General features: G+C 37.9%; 1 protein-coding gene across 1 annotated transcript; it reads left to right on the top strand.

Annotated features, from left to right (window-relative positions):
* Positions 1-36: 36 nt before the first annotated feature.
* Positions 37-16584, top strand: LOC592649 (interstitial collagenase-like). Its single transcript, XM_030985841.1, is given in 10 exon segments — positions 37-317; positions 4991-5102; positions 7839-8044; positions 9169-9382; positions 11286-11444; positions 12006-12116; positions 13219-13361; positions 13788-13926; positions 14430-14863; positions 14975-16584. Coding segments are annotated over 9 exon segments (1548 nt in total). The 5' UTR covers positions 37-218; the 3' UTR covers positions 14795-14863; positions 14975-16584.
* The last annotated feature ends 985 nt before the right edge of the window (positions 16585-17569 follow it).

Raw genomic sequence — 17569 nt, 5'->3', positions numbered from 1 at the left:
AAAACTAGAGTGCCGTGTGCAAACGACATATGATCACCCTATCACGCAATTTCTTCCTTATATAGACTCAGAGACTTCTTCAAGTTGCGAGGTTTATGCACAGCAGTCTTTAAAAGGTAAAGAAAACTTTGAAAACGAGACAAAAGCAGACTTTAGTTGAGAAAATAGCTTGTTTGCTGGACTTTCTAACTACCAAGATCTTCGTTAGAGAAGGCAAAATGTCTTCACGGTTGATCTTGCTAGCTCTCTGGAGTTTTTGTATGGTGACCTGTTGCCTTGCACAGAACAGCACAGTCGAAACAGAAGAAGAAGCCATGGTACGTAATTTGCAATTCTGTCAATCTATTCATGGACGGGGTAAGAGGACACTTTTTTTGTATTTGGTCACATCGCAAAGACTCAGCCAGCCGCTGAATGAGCGGGGGGGGGGGGGGGGGGGTTATAGGACACTCTTTTTTTTTTGGTCACAGAAAAATCGCAACGACTCAGCCAGCCGCTGAATTATGGGGGGGGGGGGGGTAAAAGGACACTAACATTTTTTTTTTTTGAGGACAAAACCAAAAAAAATGGGGGGAAGCAGAAAAAGAAATACACTAAAACGAAGAGAAGTAACGAGCCAATAAATAGCAGAGTATGCACCTTATTCCACCACATATTTGCAACACTTGAACGTTTACAAAAACCGAACACTAGAAGTCATAAATTATTCATTCCTTTCCTGTTAAAATTCTCTTATGTCACTCAGGCAAAAGAACGCCTAAAATTTCAAATGAATTGTAAAATGGTACACGCTATAAGAAAAAAGAACATTATACATGACATGTCTAATCATCATTATTATTGTATGCATTCAACATATGTAACTTGAGTTTATATTTAAATTGATGAATAGAAGAAGGGTGAAGTAAATCAGGATGAAGATTGTTCCAGAAATATGGACCAGTATACACTATTGTTTTTTAAGAAAATGTCGTGCGTAACGGGGGATGTGAAAATCATTCCTTTTCCTGGTAGGGTATGAATGAATATCCAATTTCTTAGTGAAAAGAGAAGCAACAGAATCAGGCAATTCATTTGTCGTAAGTTGATACATGAAAATACCCAAATTATAGAGAAATATATCAGACACATGTAAAAGGTTATTGTTGAAAAATAAGATGTTTGAATGTGACCGGAAACCAACATTGTGAATTATTCTCAGGGCTCTTTTTTTGAATGACCAATAAACTATCCAGTTGAATTTTGGAGCAGTTGCCCCAAGCTAGAATACCGTAATTTGAATAAGGGAAAATTAAAGTGTCAGTTAAGTCTGTTGATGACGCCAGTATTTCGTGATAAAAGTTTACAAAAATTTCCAATGTGCATTTTCCAATTAAGTTTACAGTCTATAACAAGACCAGGAAATTGTGTGTGTTCAACAAATAACATGTTTGTGTCATTAATGGAAATGTTACCAGGTAGTGATGTTATGGAGTTACTGGAAAGCATATAGTTCGTTTTAGTAACATTAAGAGATAACTTATTGGCATTAATCCATTCCAAAACAGATAGTAATTCATTGTTTACAACGTCAGCAATAATATTGGGATTTGGATGAGTAAAGAAAATATTGGAATCATCGGCAAAAAGTATGAATGACAAAATGGGGGAGGAAGTTTGGAAATCATTAATGTAATGTAGAAACAAGAGCGGACCAAGGAGAGATCCTTGCGGGACACTACAAGTGATATGTCGTAGACATGAATCATGATCATTTAAATTAACATATTGCATTCTGTCTGTGAGGTAATTCCTGAACCACTCCAAGGCTTTCACTCTGATCACATAATGGGATAATTTATATAAAAGAATGTCATGGTGAACTGTGTCGAAGACCTTGGAGAAGTCCAGGAAAATACCAATAGTATGGGACATATTATCAATAGCACATGTAATCTTATTAATGAACATGAGTAATGCATGAAAAATCTCAAATTGGTAGTCCGGTCAGTAGATTGTGACGTACAGTGTAGGACGTGTTTTTAGTCGTTTTTTACGTTGGAACAGATGGGAAAGTACTTTTACTTTGATGTTGAGGCATAAAGAAAAACCCAAAAGGATTGTCGTATTTACTTTGAAAAATACTTTGGGAATACGCATAAAAAGGATGGCTGATATCTTACGAGCTTAATCTCGCAGCTTACGTCAGTCGCAAAGTACCTTTTCATTTTGTAGTGAGTTGACTTGTGACGCAGCGGATTTCCAACTAAGAATTGGGATTAGACTAAGTCACAAAAGGGCTTTCTTTCATTGGTATCCCTTTTGTTTAATGGACTTTGGGAATATGAAAGGAGGGCGTTCACGTTTTATAATAGCTTAATCAACCTCGAAAAGTACAAGGAAGTGATCGCTCGCATGATGGAACACTAGGACAAAACAGAGAAGGGGGTAGGTAAAATACCGAAGTTTGATAAATCTGGCGACGACAGCAAGAGTAGATTACATGGCAACTGAAATAAACATCCACAGAATAAGAGGGTACAACGTAAACAGGATTCAACTTTAGTTTACCCCTTTGGAGTGTACTAGAGTCATAATCACATTTACTGCGTTGAATAAGCCCCATTTTAAAAGTTCACATCGCATTTGTAGATTAAAGGTAGATCCTGGGTTGTAAACAAAAAGGTGGAACCATTTTTGACGAAAGCAGCAAACTACAATCAAACTAATGATATTATTATGAAAATATACATAAAAGAAATATAATAAAACCAAGAACTAAGCAAATAAAATGAACGATCGATAGACATATTGGCATTTGAATTGAATTTATTGATTCATCTTTCATACAATAGATATTCATTTTCCATTTGTTGAACAATTACAAAAATCATGTAAAACTAGAATTAGGCATAAAAATGATACGTTAAGAAGTGTACAATGACAAAATATACATAGTGTGATCACACAAAAAAGGAAGTAAAAACAAAAGTGGTTTCAAGGAAGTTACAAAAAACAATTTGTGTCAAATATAGTACAGGAAAAAGGAAATCCACCTTATTTACTCATTTATAGCCCTCCTATAATGTTTGGATAAACGGAATTAATGTTTTATTCAGATCGCCCCCCCCCCCCTGCCCACACATATCACCTCACCGTATATGACAGTTACATACAGACAACATCGTCATATATGTGGTAACCAAATAGACGTCTATACATGAAGTTTTATTGTACGTGAGATGGAAGGCACATGATAACTATGAATTTGAAAAATTTGAAATTACCCAAAAGTCTTATAATTTATGTGCCAGTCTTTCATTTTTAACAAAAATTATTCCTCATAATCCAATGACCAAAATCTGTTTGTCAAGAATAAACGTATTTATAGGCCCATATGCACGAGTGCCTGGATTTCATTAAAAGCGCGTCTAAAAATTACAATGTCTGTTTACCAGACCCCTTCAATAATACAGTGAACCCTGATCTAGTGACCACCTGCATAAAAAGCCATTTTTATTTTTCTCTAGAAGATCGTTTCTCGTTAAAACCTATACTAAAGGAACCTGTACTCAAAAACCGCCTGCCCTTGAAGTTAACTTTTCTTGTCTCCCATATTTATATTTAACTTATGTTTTTTATGGTGCTTAGGACAAGGCATTTTTCTTTTGTATTAATAAGTAATCTTTCTTAAAGGGCCACTCTAACCAAAACGGGCTAAAAAAATTAAAAAGGACATGACTTTGTACGATAATTTTTGACGGAGATTCCGAACATGAAAATGATTTCTCTTAAAAATCATCAATTATTCTGGAATCTAGCTTTAAAAATGACGACCCAGAACGCTCAGAAAAAAGCCCCGTTTCGGAGCTGTATTGCACAGCTGTTTATGACGTCACTGCAGGCGCCTCTCCAGTGAAAAGGAGGGTGATTAAGGCATTAACATTTCTTTAAAAAAGCCAAATTATGATCATATTAGTTGGAACAAAAAAGACATTTATCCGAAAAAATAATATGCACTTGATAATCCCAGTACTTTTTTGGCAATTTTGTCATTTCTAAAGTAAGATCCTTAGTTGTAGGTCGAATCGGACATGCCCGCAATGACGTCAAATGCGTCATCAATGCAACGTGACCGTATTACCTTTTTTCGAGAAGCGTGAGAAGTGTGAAAAATGGATGGTTATTATCATTTTTTGGTCAATTTAGAGATTTTCTGAAAAATCAGAGGCTGGAATATTAAAAAGTAGAGGTGTATTTATGTTTTGAAAGGCTATGTTAGTTGGGTAAGAGTGGCCCTTTAATGGTCATTCCTTTATAATAAATGGCAAATCTATAGGACTTTTAATCATGAACTTGTAATAATAAAAATGGGAAATTCGGAACAGTCCAAACACTACTGGCTATCGCCTTGTGATCATTAGTATAGTTATACTAACTCAGGCATAAGTGACTGCTCGGGGAACGGAGGGAATGGGACTGGAAGGGGGAGAGGGGCGGGGGAGAGGGGGGGGGGAAGAGTGTAAATCGAATTTTAAGCGACAACCTTTGATTTGTGAACTTCATTTTTTGAGGATGGTGGCGTTTGGGGGATTCTTCCACGGGATATGAATATATAACATTGATCTTCTTCGTCATTTATATAAAATGCTAACTATCTGACTATTGTCATTTTTTCTGTTCCTCCATGAAAGGTAAAATCTCCTGTAAAAAAAAATATATATTACGTGAAATGTAATTCATTATTATCTGTGTATTATTTCCCGGAGAGGCCTGTGGTACTATTTAAATTTGGGATTTCCACCGTTTATTGTAATTTTGACATTTACACTCTCTTATCTTTGTTACACTATTTTTTTTTTTTTGTCAAACAAAATTGGAGATATGATCATACAGGCTATACATTTTTGGAATATATTTAATAAACGTGAATTCAAATTTGAATTATTGTTTAAATATCTTTATTCATCTTCTGGTTTATTCTTCTTGTTTGACCTTTGTTGATCTACAGACGTATCTCAATAAGTATGGATATCTGGACATGACAGGTGGCATGCCGAATACTGAAGAGAGGAGGACAGCCCTCGAGTATTTCCAAAGATTTGCAAATATAACAATGACAGGTATGTGGAAAGTAATTCTTCTGCAATTCTAATCTCGCCCCCCCCCCAAAAAAAAAAAAAAATAATAATAATAATAATAATAATAATAATAATAATATTAATAATAATAATAATTCAGTTGTCCTCGACCGCCCGCTCGTCATTTTCGGGCCGCTCGTATATTATTTTGGTGTTTTTGTTGATGTTGTTTTAATTCAATTTTTTTAAATTTTTTTAATATTTTTTTTTCTTCGGAGGGAGCAATCTTAAACGCCAAATATACCGTTTTATGCATTTTGCAAGGATCAAAATCCGTCCCGTTGCCAGTTTGGTCTTTTCAGTACGCGATTATGTATTTATTAAACTGGCCATTATTTTTGTTTTATGTCAAAATGCCGTTCATTGAAATCAAGTCCTGAGCATTCTTTAACTCATTTTAAAGCCCACCTGTACTAGTTTACAGGAGGGATTAGACCAGCCTACAAGGTCAATGGACAGGTGGTTATCTCATCAAATCAGCTCTCAGTTAACATAAGATAAAGAGGATCATGGGGGACCAATGGTCACCGATTAGGCATTGTTTGCTATATAGAGGGCGCAAGTAGTTATAAGTGGTACAGTGGGGATTTAAAAGGTGCTGTATTTCAAAGCTTGATATTCATCTTACATTAAACTAGTCTTTTACCATATTCAAGTGTTTGATTGACTTTGTCTGTTTAAATGCTTGACATCCCAATGATTTTTTTTTTTTTAATGGAAAATATATATATTTTTAAATGGGGGGAGAAAGAAAAAAAAAAAGAAAGAGAAAAAAAATCCGCCCGCCCAACCCAACTCCAGAAGGCAATCAAAGACAACCTAATGATTTTTTTTTTGTTGGCCTAACGGAGGGGAGGAGCTTCCATGATAGCCCTAACGGAGCCCACACCGCTACGAGATTTTTGTAGCATAAATTCAGTATTCACACCCTGAACTGACACCCTCGTTGAATTACAGTTCAAAACTCATTCTTTTCAGGGAGCACAGCGAGAAACATTTTCATTTCACAGAATTGAAATTCACCTAGTGCCATCAGGCGCGGATCCAGGGGGCCGAGCAGGCCTTGCCCCCCCCCCCCCCATCAAAAAAGAGAGAGAGAGAGAGAGAGAGAGAAGAAAAAGAAGGGAAAGAGGAGAGAAAGGGAAAGAAAGAAGAGGAAGAAGAAAAGAAAAGGGGAAGGATAATCGGGGGGGGGGGTCAAAAGGGCCTTGCCTCCCAGCTGTTAAAGGAAAAGAGGAGATAAATGGAATTAAAAAAGAGGTAGGAAAAAAGAAAAGAAGAGGGATATCAGTTGCATTTTTGCCGCCGAACAGGTTGTAGTTCAGGCGGGGCAAAAGCCCTTGCCTCTCCTAACCCCCCCCCCCCCCCCAAAAAAAAGGGGGGGGAAGGAAGGGAAAGGGAAGGAGGAGAGCTAAAAAGGAACAAAAAAGAGGAAACAGAAAAGAAAAGGGTAAAAAAGGGGGAGAGCATTTGCGATTAATCCCGCCAACAACGTGTGGATCGGGGAAGGGGGCGAAAGGCCCTTGCCTCCCCCAGCAAACCTAAAACAGAGAGAAGGAAGGTATAGGAAAGGAAAAGGGGAGAAAAAGGGAAAGAAAAAAAGAAAGAAGAAAGGTATATAGGGGAGATCAGTTACGATTTTTCCCGCCAACAAGGTGTAGATCAGGGGGGGGGGCACTGGTGTACTGGTGAGGGGGGTGGCTTTGGGGGATGACAGATGCCCCCCAAATATAATTCAAACGTGGTTTATATCTAATTCGATACCGGTGATTTACACAAGTTGCTGAATTTACATAATTTTCCGAGAATTTTCCTCACTGTTTAGTAAATTTTACTTTTTTATGCGTTTGTTCGAAAATGACAAATTCATAAAGAATGAAAAAAAGAATAGTGACCTGCCAGTGTCACAAATAAGGTATCAAAATATGCTCATCTGACTGTTATTTTTTGCCCAAGACCCCTGAGCTTCCGGGGCTCCGCCCCTGGACCCCACGCCAATTCGTGTCCAGCCAGTGTAACAAATAAGGTATCAAAATATGCTCGTCTGACCGTAGTTATTGCCCAAAACTCCCGAGCTTCCGGGGGCTCCGCCCCCTGGACCCCACACCAATTTGTGTACTGACAATGTCACAAATAAGGTATCAAAGTATACTCATCTGACCGTAATTTATTGCCCAAAACCCCCAAGCTTCTGGGGGTTCCGCCCCTGGACCCCAGCCAATTCGTGTCCTGCCAGTGTCACAAATAAGGTATCGAAATATGCTCATCTGACCGTAATTAAATTCCTATACTTCCTGAGCTTCTGGAGGCTCCACCCCTTGACCCCCGCAGGGGCTTCGCCCCCTAGACCCCACGCCAATTGACGCAACGCTCTACCTGATCGTAAATCCCCCAACCTACTTAAAGAAACGCTCAGCGGGGCCTGTATGTAAGAGGGGGTGGTGCGTTTTTTTTTGTCTACTACCCCCCCCCCCCCCCCCCACCCCCACCCCCGTCCCTAAACGTTTTTGCTCATTTCGCCACTGCCGGTGACACCATTACGTACCAATATTTGGCTCGCATAATTTCAAATTTGGCCCCCCCCCTAAGAAATCCTGGATCCGCGCCTGAGTGCCATTACTATTATAAGTACAGTATATCAACGACCACACAGTATAAGTGCCATGCAGATCTAGAGACCACCTTGCTCAATCATTTTCTTTGTCTATTTTTTCCCAGGAGTCCTAGACGATGAGACACTGGTGATGATGAACACACCTCGTTGTGGAATGGTGGACATGAACTCCCCTGCCGACATGATGAGGAAGAAACGATATGCCTTAGGCAGCAGGTGGTCCAAGACAGAACTCACGTATAAGATCATCAACCGGACCCCAGACCTGCCTGCTGACGAGGTTGACCGTATCATTACCGAGTCTATCGAAGTAAGATCTGCTCCAGAAGTGGTTCTAGAGGGGGGGGGGGGGGGGGGGGGGATTTGGGGGATCAAGTTTCCCCCTCCCTCCCCCCCCCCCCCCCCCCCCCTCCCCCCAAAAAAGAACAAAAAAAAGGAAGATCTTTAAGCCAACAAAGTCTTCTTGATTACAACAAAAAATAAGCGGGGGACAGCAATATAGAATTATGAATGCAAAACAGGATTTGTCTATTTTTCAAATTAAGAGATTAAATTCTTTTAGGAGGGTTGGCTCGACCGACAGCTAACAGGACCGACATACAACAGTCCTTGAGAGCAATGTTTTGGTCTAGCAGCCTGTCTACAGGTTTACGTGACCGAAATTTTTGGTCTCGCGGTCGGTCTACTGGGATGCAAATCAGGTCAAAGGGCGTATATTTATACGTTAAAAAAAATCATCTTAGTCTGAATAATATCCTTATCCTTCTTGAATGACATGTTTGCAATAATCAATTATTTTGTTATATTCATCAGTTCTTTTTTGTTTCTTTCGCGTTAAAGGCGAGAGGGGAGGAGGGTAATGGTTAATGACCGCTTTTTGAGCAACCATCTCCATATTGGGCTATTTCGGGGAGGGATGTGGTCTATTTTAGTTTTATATCTTATCTTGTACATTTCGTTACAAATTAACATATTCATTACCAGATTATTATTGTCAATCGGTTTTTAAATGAGATGCAAGTTGCTTCTTATTGTTGATATCATAGTTTTGTTAGTCTGTGATAGTGACGATATCGTAAACACCTCTTCGTATATAGAAGGCACGAAAAATATACATAGTAGTACTTATTAGTTTGCGATTTCAATATTCTTGCATAACTCTATTTTTTACAGAAACCTGTCCTTAAGTGCAATGTGCGTTCATAACACAAGTTTTTGCTTTCCCAGTTTTCGCCTCCTTCTGCTTTTTAATTTATTAATTGTACTGTTCTATTTGTTCATGGTTTTAAAAGTTTAATCGTTGCAAATTTTAGAGACTGAATACATGTTGACGGCTGTTGATATTCAGACAAGAGGCATCATCTCACTACCAGTTCGACACAGTAGTCATGATGATTTACTCCTTTTTTCTTCTTCCTTTATTTTACTCCGAAGAAATGGGCTGATGTATCTCGTCTTACATTCACGCTGGTTACGTCAGGAGACGCAGATATCCTGATCAGCTTTGCTGCAGGCAGCCACGGGGACGACGGTCCATTTGACGGACCAGGTGGTGTTCTTGCGCATGCGTATTACCCCTCCTCCAATGCAATTGGCGGCGATGCACACTTCGACGAAGATGAAGATTACACGGACGCTAGTTCTAGAGGTACGTGACCAATTTCTTTTTTAATCCATGTTTACAGGGAAGTCCACCCTGATGTTAAGTTCGTTTTAAAAGAAGAAAAAAAATGAGAGAAACAGTCAGTAAAAGTTTGAGAAAAATACGAAGTTGTCGGATCAATCAAACACAAATTGGCAACTCTGTGACGTATCTTGCGAACTCCTCTCCAATTTGTTCTGTACAGAAAATTAAGTAACATTTCTTTTATATTTGTTCATACTGATAAAATATTCAAATAATACAATGTATATGAAATGACATAACTAATTTTAGTGAAGATAGTTACTCTAGGAAGAAGGCTTGAAATCCCATTAAGCAAAAGCTTGTGTCGGGTACGCCTACTGAAATTGTCAAGCATCGGTCTTGAATAATTGATCATATAATTGGGGCCTATGAAGTTTTGGAATCATCAGAGGCATAGGTTCCCAACTTTATGAAACCACACAAACATTTTGTTATTCTCAAATGGGCCTTGACTATATATAAAGCCTGCCTAGAGGATAAGGCCGTATCTAATCATATATTTAGAATCTTTCTTACGTTACGGTCCTAATCTTAATATGTCGTCCTCCGCCTACCCATAACATGATAACATTGACAAGTGGAAAAGATAAAGCAAATGACAAAGGTCTAGAGAAAATGCTTTAATCCAAAGTTAAAGTTGAGTTCTGGAGGGGGGTGGACTTATCTCTAAGTTGGACTTAACAATAATGGAAAGCCATTAGCATCCTTGAAAATATTTTGTAAGAGTTATTTTAAAAGGCTTAAAATGTTGATTCAAATCATTCATATTTTCTATTATCATGGGAAATTTCATGTTCTTGATGTGGAATTTATGAAAAGTCTAAAATGCGTGAATTTTTGCTTTTGAATATATTTCATTATAAGGCTACAAATGGCTCTCCATCATTTTTTAATTCCAACTTAGAATCTTTGTGAAACGCCCCTAGGTCATGCGATTGCATTGTGAAAGAAATTGTCTTGATGCAATCAGGGAGATGGGAGTAGCAGATAGCCTACATATTGGTATATATGCCTACTGAGTATGTCACAATCATCAAAATGATGAAAAATTTACCCAGTCTTACTAAAAGTCACAGGCACTACACACACATAATTGTGTATATGGGAGTACACAAACATGGGGCATGAAAGTGCGGTCCCATGAGATGTTACTTATCATGTTTTGAATATGAGGGCATTTGAAGAGCAATCTTTTTCAGGGGCCCGACACCCATAATTTTAACCAGTACTTCGAATAGAAGGCATGGTTTATTTGTTTTATATCCTACATCAAAAATGTATTTTATAAAAAAATAAAAAAAATTGGGAAAAAAAAAATTGGAAAAAAAATGTCAATTTTTTAGAGATTTAAATGTTAAATTAAATTAAGATTTGAAAGGAAAAAACAAAGTCAATTAAAAAAAAAAAAAAACATTTTTTTTCCAAACTCCCAAAAAGTACTCTCATATAGTACTTTCTAAAAATAGTTAAAATATTTCTGGTCAATGTGACAAGCTCTCAACCAATCAAAAGCCAACAAATTTTTGATGCAGGATATAAATCATAATATTATGATTATGCGCTATTCTCATTATTCTCCTCCTTTTTCTTATTCCCCTTCCGATTCTTCTTCTGCTCGTCGATATTATTATATTATTATTATTATTATTATTATTATTATTATTAATATTATTATTATTATTATCATTACTATTATTATTATTATTATTATTATTATTATTATTATTATTATTATTATTAATTTTGCTATAATTATTATTCTTATTATTCTTTGTTATTATTATTATTCTTCTTATTATTATTATTTTCATAATTATAATAAATATCACCATAAATGTTTAAGTATTCTCTTGAAACCTTACAGGAATAAATTTGGAATGGGTCGCCGTGCACGAGTTCGGGCACAGTCTTGGACTGGGCCATTCCCAGATTGAGGGCGCTGTGATGTACCCGTATTACACTGGCTACATACCCAACTTCCAGCTAAATAGTGATGACATCGCCGGTATTCAAGCCCACTATGGTAAACATTGACTATTTTTATTCATATATTTTTCGGTGGCTGATCCATGGTTCTTTGGCCACTTGCATGGGAACAAATTATTAAAATCCGCTCCCCCCCCCTCCCCCCCCCCCAAAAAAAAAAAGAGAGAAGAAAGGTAATCACATTGTTCTTATTTACTCAAAAATTCTCAAAAACTGCTATTGGGAGCACATTTTATTTTCTAAAGGTGATTCCTGCATGCTACACATGAAGCGTCATTCCCTGGCGCAACCGTTTCGTCCATTTATATAGAATTTATATCACATCATGAACTGCAAGGAAAACGTCATTAAGAAAAGTTCATTAAAGGGATTATCCCTCATAGATCTCTCCGTGATCGTCATAAAAACGGCTTGTACATGTACGTGCTCATGATCGGTATGTCAAAAAACATTTTTTTTTTTTTTTTTTTTTTTTTTTTGTAGTGATGCGTTATTGGATAGAGGATGTGTAATCAGATATACCTTCATTGCACTAATTATGGGGGAGGGTTCTACGTCCAATGTATTATTATGATCATGTATTTTCTATATTTGATAGGCGAGAATGTTGGAGAACCCGAAGACACGCCCCCTACGCCAGTGGACAAGTGTATGACTTCAATTACAATGGCAACAAGAACGCTGGATGGCTCCACCTATTTGGGCAATGGTAAGATTACGTTTCTTCGAAAACTGATTATTTTTCATGACGTCGTGCTTGAAGTCATTGTTGTGAGATTGATTGCTATTTCAAATAAAGTTATAGTCGGCCTATAAGGTGATGCAACATTAATTAATTCGCTTATGGACATTTCGTACGGGCTTCCTTCGTCAATGAAATATAGGGTTATGGTTAGGTATAGGCGTAGTGTTTGATTAAGGGTTGAAGTTAGGAATTCAGTTAATGTAGAAAATTTGCCACTGGAGCACGTGTTGTTCTATTTCTATCACCCCCTCTCTCTCTCCCTCTCTCTCTCTCTCTCTCTCTCTCTCTCACTCTCTCTCTCTCTCTCTCTCTCTTTCTCGAAATAAAGGAATATTGCATGTTCTATATCATGTTCAAGCTCTGTTTTATATTGAAGCTCCTAACATTTCACCTTTTTTTACCGAATGTTAAAGGTGCTGTCCCATTTGCAGGCCCCCAAAATGAAAAAGTTAAATTCCAACGGCATTTCAAAAAAATACTAATTTAGAACTTCCCTATAAAAAAAAAGGGGGCTTGAAAATGTCTTTAAGTGGGGATATAACGACTATTAGTTGTCGAATCGACTTAGGAGCTATAGAGCCAGTAAGTAATAGTCTGATTTTCAGACCACTGTACCGAATGGTCGTACGTTTTATGCTGTGCAAAGATTCATTCAGTTTAATTTTGGCCATTACAAGAAGTGGGTTACTGATACTGACAAATGCTCATGTACCCTTTACAGCTCATTTTATTTATGTTATTACCAAAGAAGAAAAAATCCATTCAGTCACTCAATAGTGTCTGACAGTGAAGCCTAGCAAGTAAACAGGTTTCTTCTCATAGTTTGAATATATTATACACTGCTAACGTTTAAATTTCACAGATAGAACATACATGACATATTCATAATTCATGCAAATTTCTACAGAATTTGATGTTGGCTGCAAAAGGGATATAGTATCTTTAAACGTGATACAAGTTATTTCAACATGTATTGTTTGGTAACCGACTCTTCAGTTTGTACAAATAAACATCAAACTTCATACTTCAAACTACATCAATGCTATGATTTATGTTACATTTGCAGCAACGCACTTGTACCGTCGTCAAACGGATGGTTTGATTCCCGAAAATTATCCGGTGTTGATTGGTGATGAGTTTCCCGGTCTTCCAACTGCTCTGGATGCGGCTCTTTATTACCCTCCTAACGGTAAAACGTATTTCTTCAAGGTGAGTGGAAATACTATTGAAAGGTACAGGAAGGTGGGATTTCCCCTAATCACCCATCGCATTCTCTTTTTTGCGACCCTTTCTCTCTCTATCTCTATCTCTCTCTCTCTCTCTTCCTCTCTTTCCCTCTACCAATATACCCACCCAACCGCCCTCTTAGTCTCTCTCCTCCTTTTCCTCTGTGTTTCAGACAGTCATTCTCCTTCAGTTCTCTCTCTCTCTCTCTCTCTCTCTCTCTAGTCTTATCCTTCTCACCAAGTCTTTCTACTTCACACGCACCTTATGGTCACGCGAAAGCGACCTTATCACTCCAAAATATCGGTCACTTGTTCGCCAGTCTTTGCCCGTTATTCATCTGATTCATTCATAATGATTATTACATTCATAATGTTATTACTTATTTTTTTTCTTTTTTCTGCATCACAGGGAAGTCAATACTGGAGGTTCCGTAACCAGAGAATGGATAGGGGTTTTCCGAGACCATTGTCCGACTGGCGCGGACTGCCGAATGACATTTCTTCGGCTTTCATTTGGAGCCGTAATGGCCAGATATATTTCACAAAAGGTACGATCGAGTTCGATCCAGGGGCGTAGCCGGGGAAGGATGGAAGGGGGAGGGGAGGGTGGAAGGGGGAGGGGAAGTGGGAGGAGAAGGGGGGAAGGGGTAGTTATCGTTTTGTCAGCAAATTCGACGCAAATTCGAGGCAATTTAAAGAAAAAAAGGCTGCGGACCGTTTGTTGTTGTTGCTGTGGCCTGTTTAATTTGTTAGCTACTTAGTGATTTGATCCGGCACCTCCCCCTTCCCACGCCCTTCCATTCAACATTATCTATTATTGTTCAATATGTTAATGCTGTGGGTGATCTGATTTAAATGGGAATAAAGAAAAATGGCTACATCCGGTTCCTTGTAGCTTTAATGTTTTAATTCCATTAACCTGAATAATCATGACGATTTTCGAGGTTATCACAGTTATCAAAGCATTATTCTCTAATTTAATAAAATATCATCAACAAATGGGTTTACGACATTTAGTAATCTATTGTTCTTTGCTCTCTGTATCCCACAGGAGACGAGTATTACCGCTACTAGCCTGGTTATGGAGTCCTCTCGTACTACCCTCAACCGCTCAGCCAGTGGGACGGGCTCCCAAACGACGGAGTAGATGCGGCGTTCCAGTGGACCAACGCCCGCACTTACTTCTTCAAAGGCTCTGAGTATTACCGCTTTAACGACAGAGCCGTGACTGTTGATCAGGGCTATCCCATCAACACGGCTACCGCGTGGCTGGGATGCGATTCCGACCAGCTGGTCGTTGGCCCGACATCGTCGCCGACAACATCGCCCGCTGCCGGAGACGCGGTCGTACTGGCACCGTCTATGGTTGCCCTTCTCTTCTCGACGATTGCTGCCGTCTTCTATTCATTTCAATAGAACGACATTATCGCGTTTTTATATCACAACGTACATTATAGATATTACTTCCATTTCATTCAATATCATGTACCATGGGTGTCGATCCGTAACTGATACCTATTCATCAGGGGGGGATGATCTATTCATTCATCCCCCCCTGATGAATAGGTATTACGTAAGGATCGACACCCATGTCATGTACCAATAATATTCGACCAATATCTCTTTAAATGTTATCATTGAAGATTTCATCACGATTTTATCAGTTATTCTCACTTATGTACATGTAAAAGTAAGAATCATATTTTATAGGAGTATGAATTGTTGTTGATGTAATTTGTATTTGTTGAAGGATTTTTCAGATCGAATCTATTTGTAGACTTACTAGATAACGGATATTTGACGATAAAACTTGAGAGAAATAGCGCGATTTTTTTTCAATAGACTATAAGTACCTTAAACATCGATATCGACGACCATTCAGTAATAATCAAACGTAGAATTGACGATCGAGGCAGTGAAATAACTTTTAAAGGCCTAGCTATGATAAAGCTTACTTTATGTTTCCAGTTTCCAGACTTTACAGAGACAAAATGTAAGCATGTTTTAGTGCAGGTGTTGTGGTGTAATGGTTGATTCACCCGACTCTCAATCTAAGGGTTGAGAGTTCGAATCCCGTCAAATATCAGTTATCTAGTAAGTCTACAAATAGATTCGATTTGATAAATCCTTCAAAAAAATAAAAATGACATCCATAAGAATTCATACTTCTAAAAATATTGTACCAAGGTAATTTTGGCAAAAAATTAATCCATATTTGGCACACTCCACCAAGCACGGTGTAAATGAGTACCTGCAAAACTTCGGTAGTGATAATTGAAAGGCTTGCAAGAAGAGCAGTGTAAAAAACTGATGTGGCTGCCATGGGTAAATATATAAGAGACGATTAATATTTTAATATCTTTCTTGTTTTTTCATCACAATAAATGCATATAAATATTAGAATACAAGTGTGGATGATGAGGCGGATATAGCTCTAGGCTTGAAAATTATGTCATTTATTATTAAAAAAAATCTATATTTAATATCGGCTTTTGACTTGTAAAGTTATTTTAAAATCTTTATGCCATTATAACGTATTTTTATTCATAGGGCCTACCTTATCCAGCTTTATACTGTTAAAGGTACTATGTCCAATTCGCAGGCCAAACAAAAGGTTAAATTCCAACGGCATTTGAAAGATGATACTAATTTAGAACTCTAGAAATTTAGAAAGGCTTGAAAATGTCTGTAAGTGGGGGAAATAACGACCATTAGTTTTCGAATCTACTTAAGTGATTGCAATCCAGTAAGTATCGGTCTGATTTTTAGACCCTTGTACTGAATAGCCGTATGTTTTGTGCTGCGTAAAGATTCAATCAGTTTACTTTTGGCTATTACAAGAAGTGGGTTATTGATGTAGACAAATAGGCCTAATGCTCAAGTACCACATTACATCTCATTTCATGTATGTTATTACCAAAGAAAAAGAGATGCCAGTCAGTCACTCAATAGTGTCTGACAGTGAAGTCTAGGAAGTAAAGGGTCCCTTGCATAATTTGAATATTAGGACACTGCTAACGTTTAAATTTCACAGATAGGACATCCTACATGACATATTCATAAGTCCTGCAAAGTTCTACATAATTTGATGTTGGCTGCAAATGAGACAATGGTGTCGATTATATTATCAGTATCTATGTTTCTAACTTTTTTTACGGAAGCTTTATGTCAGTAACCATGCACAATATAATATTTTATATAAATAATTCTACTTTTGTTTCGCATGAATCTCTATTAGATAATTGTCTGTTTGATTGTCTCACCCAGGTGAGGTAAATGGGTACCTGGTAGGATTATTCCTTGAAGTGCACTGTGCGCTGATAAGGCTGCCGGAGCAAAAGGTAGGGTAATAAATTTCAAAGCTCTTTGGAAGCGCATAGAGATTTTATTTCATAACGTATTATGCGCTATACAAGAACTGAAATATTATTATTACAAGAAGGAAAACAGCATATATTAGAAAGGAAAAGATTCACGTGTCAAAAATAAAAGGGGTAGTTACCAGAAGTGAAGAGTGACACTCGTCAGAGATTTTTTTTAAAAAGAGCACTTATTAGGAGGGAAGGGGCACTTGTCAGAATAAAACGAGTAGGTCTCAAATTTGAATAGGGGCAAGAATCGAAGGTGAAGGGGGCACATATCTGAAATGAAAAGGAGTATCTTCTCGTACCTCCAAAAAAGGGTCATTTACCAGAGGAATACCAGGGGAATTTAAAAGAGGGGAAGGGACTTTTGTTAATGGGGCCACTTATCATTATGAAAAGTGGCACTTATTATTAAGGAAAAGGGACACGTGTGAAAATATAAGGTGTTCTTATCCGAATACAGAAGGGAGCACTCATCAAAAGTGAAAAAGGGCACCTCCTAGCGATTAAAAAGGGCACTTATAAGAATGGAAAATGGACACTTATTACACAGGAAAAGGGGCACTTTTTTTTATTTTTTTTATTTATGGAAACTGCCCCCTACCCTAGCCCCCGCTCTGTACAGTCATGGTTCAGTGACAAAGCAATGGCCTCGTAACTGTGAGGCCCCAGGATCAAAACCGTGTCGATGTGCTATATTAGTGCCCTTTTGTGGGACATTAATCCTCATTACTGTTATTTATGCCTTAAGGGCGTAGGTCCCCTAGTTGATAAGCATAGTAGCATACACATGCTTTAGCAGTCACGCAAAACACACATTGACAAA

This window comes from Strongylocentrotus purpuratus, unplaced genomic scaffold (genome assembly GCF_000002235.5).
Source record: "Strongylocentrotus purpuratus isolate Spur 01 unplaced genomic scaffold, Spur_5.0 spur5_scaffold_15, whole genome shotgun sequence".
Taxonomy (NCBI): domain Eukaryota; kingdom Metazoa; phylum Echinodermata; class Echinoidea; order Camarodonta; family Strongylocentrotidae; genus Strongylocentrotus; species Strongylocentrotus purpuratus.
The sequence above is the reverse complement of the archived record's forward strand: the minus strand, read 5'-3'. Positions and strand labels throughout refer to the sequence as shown.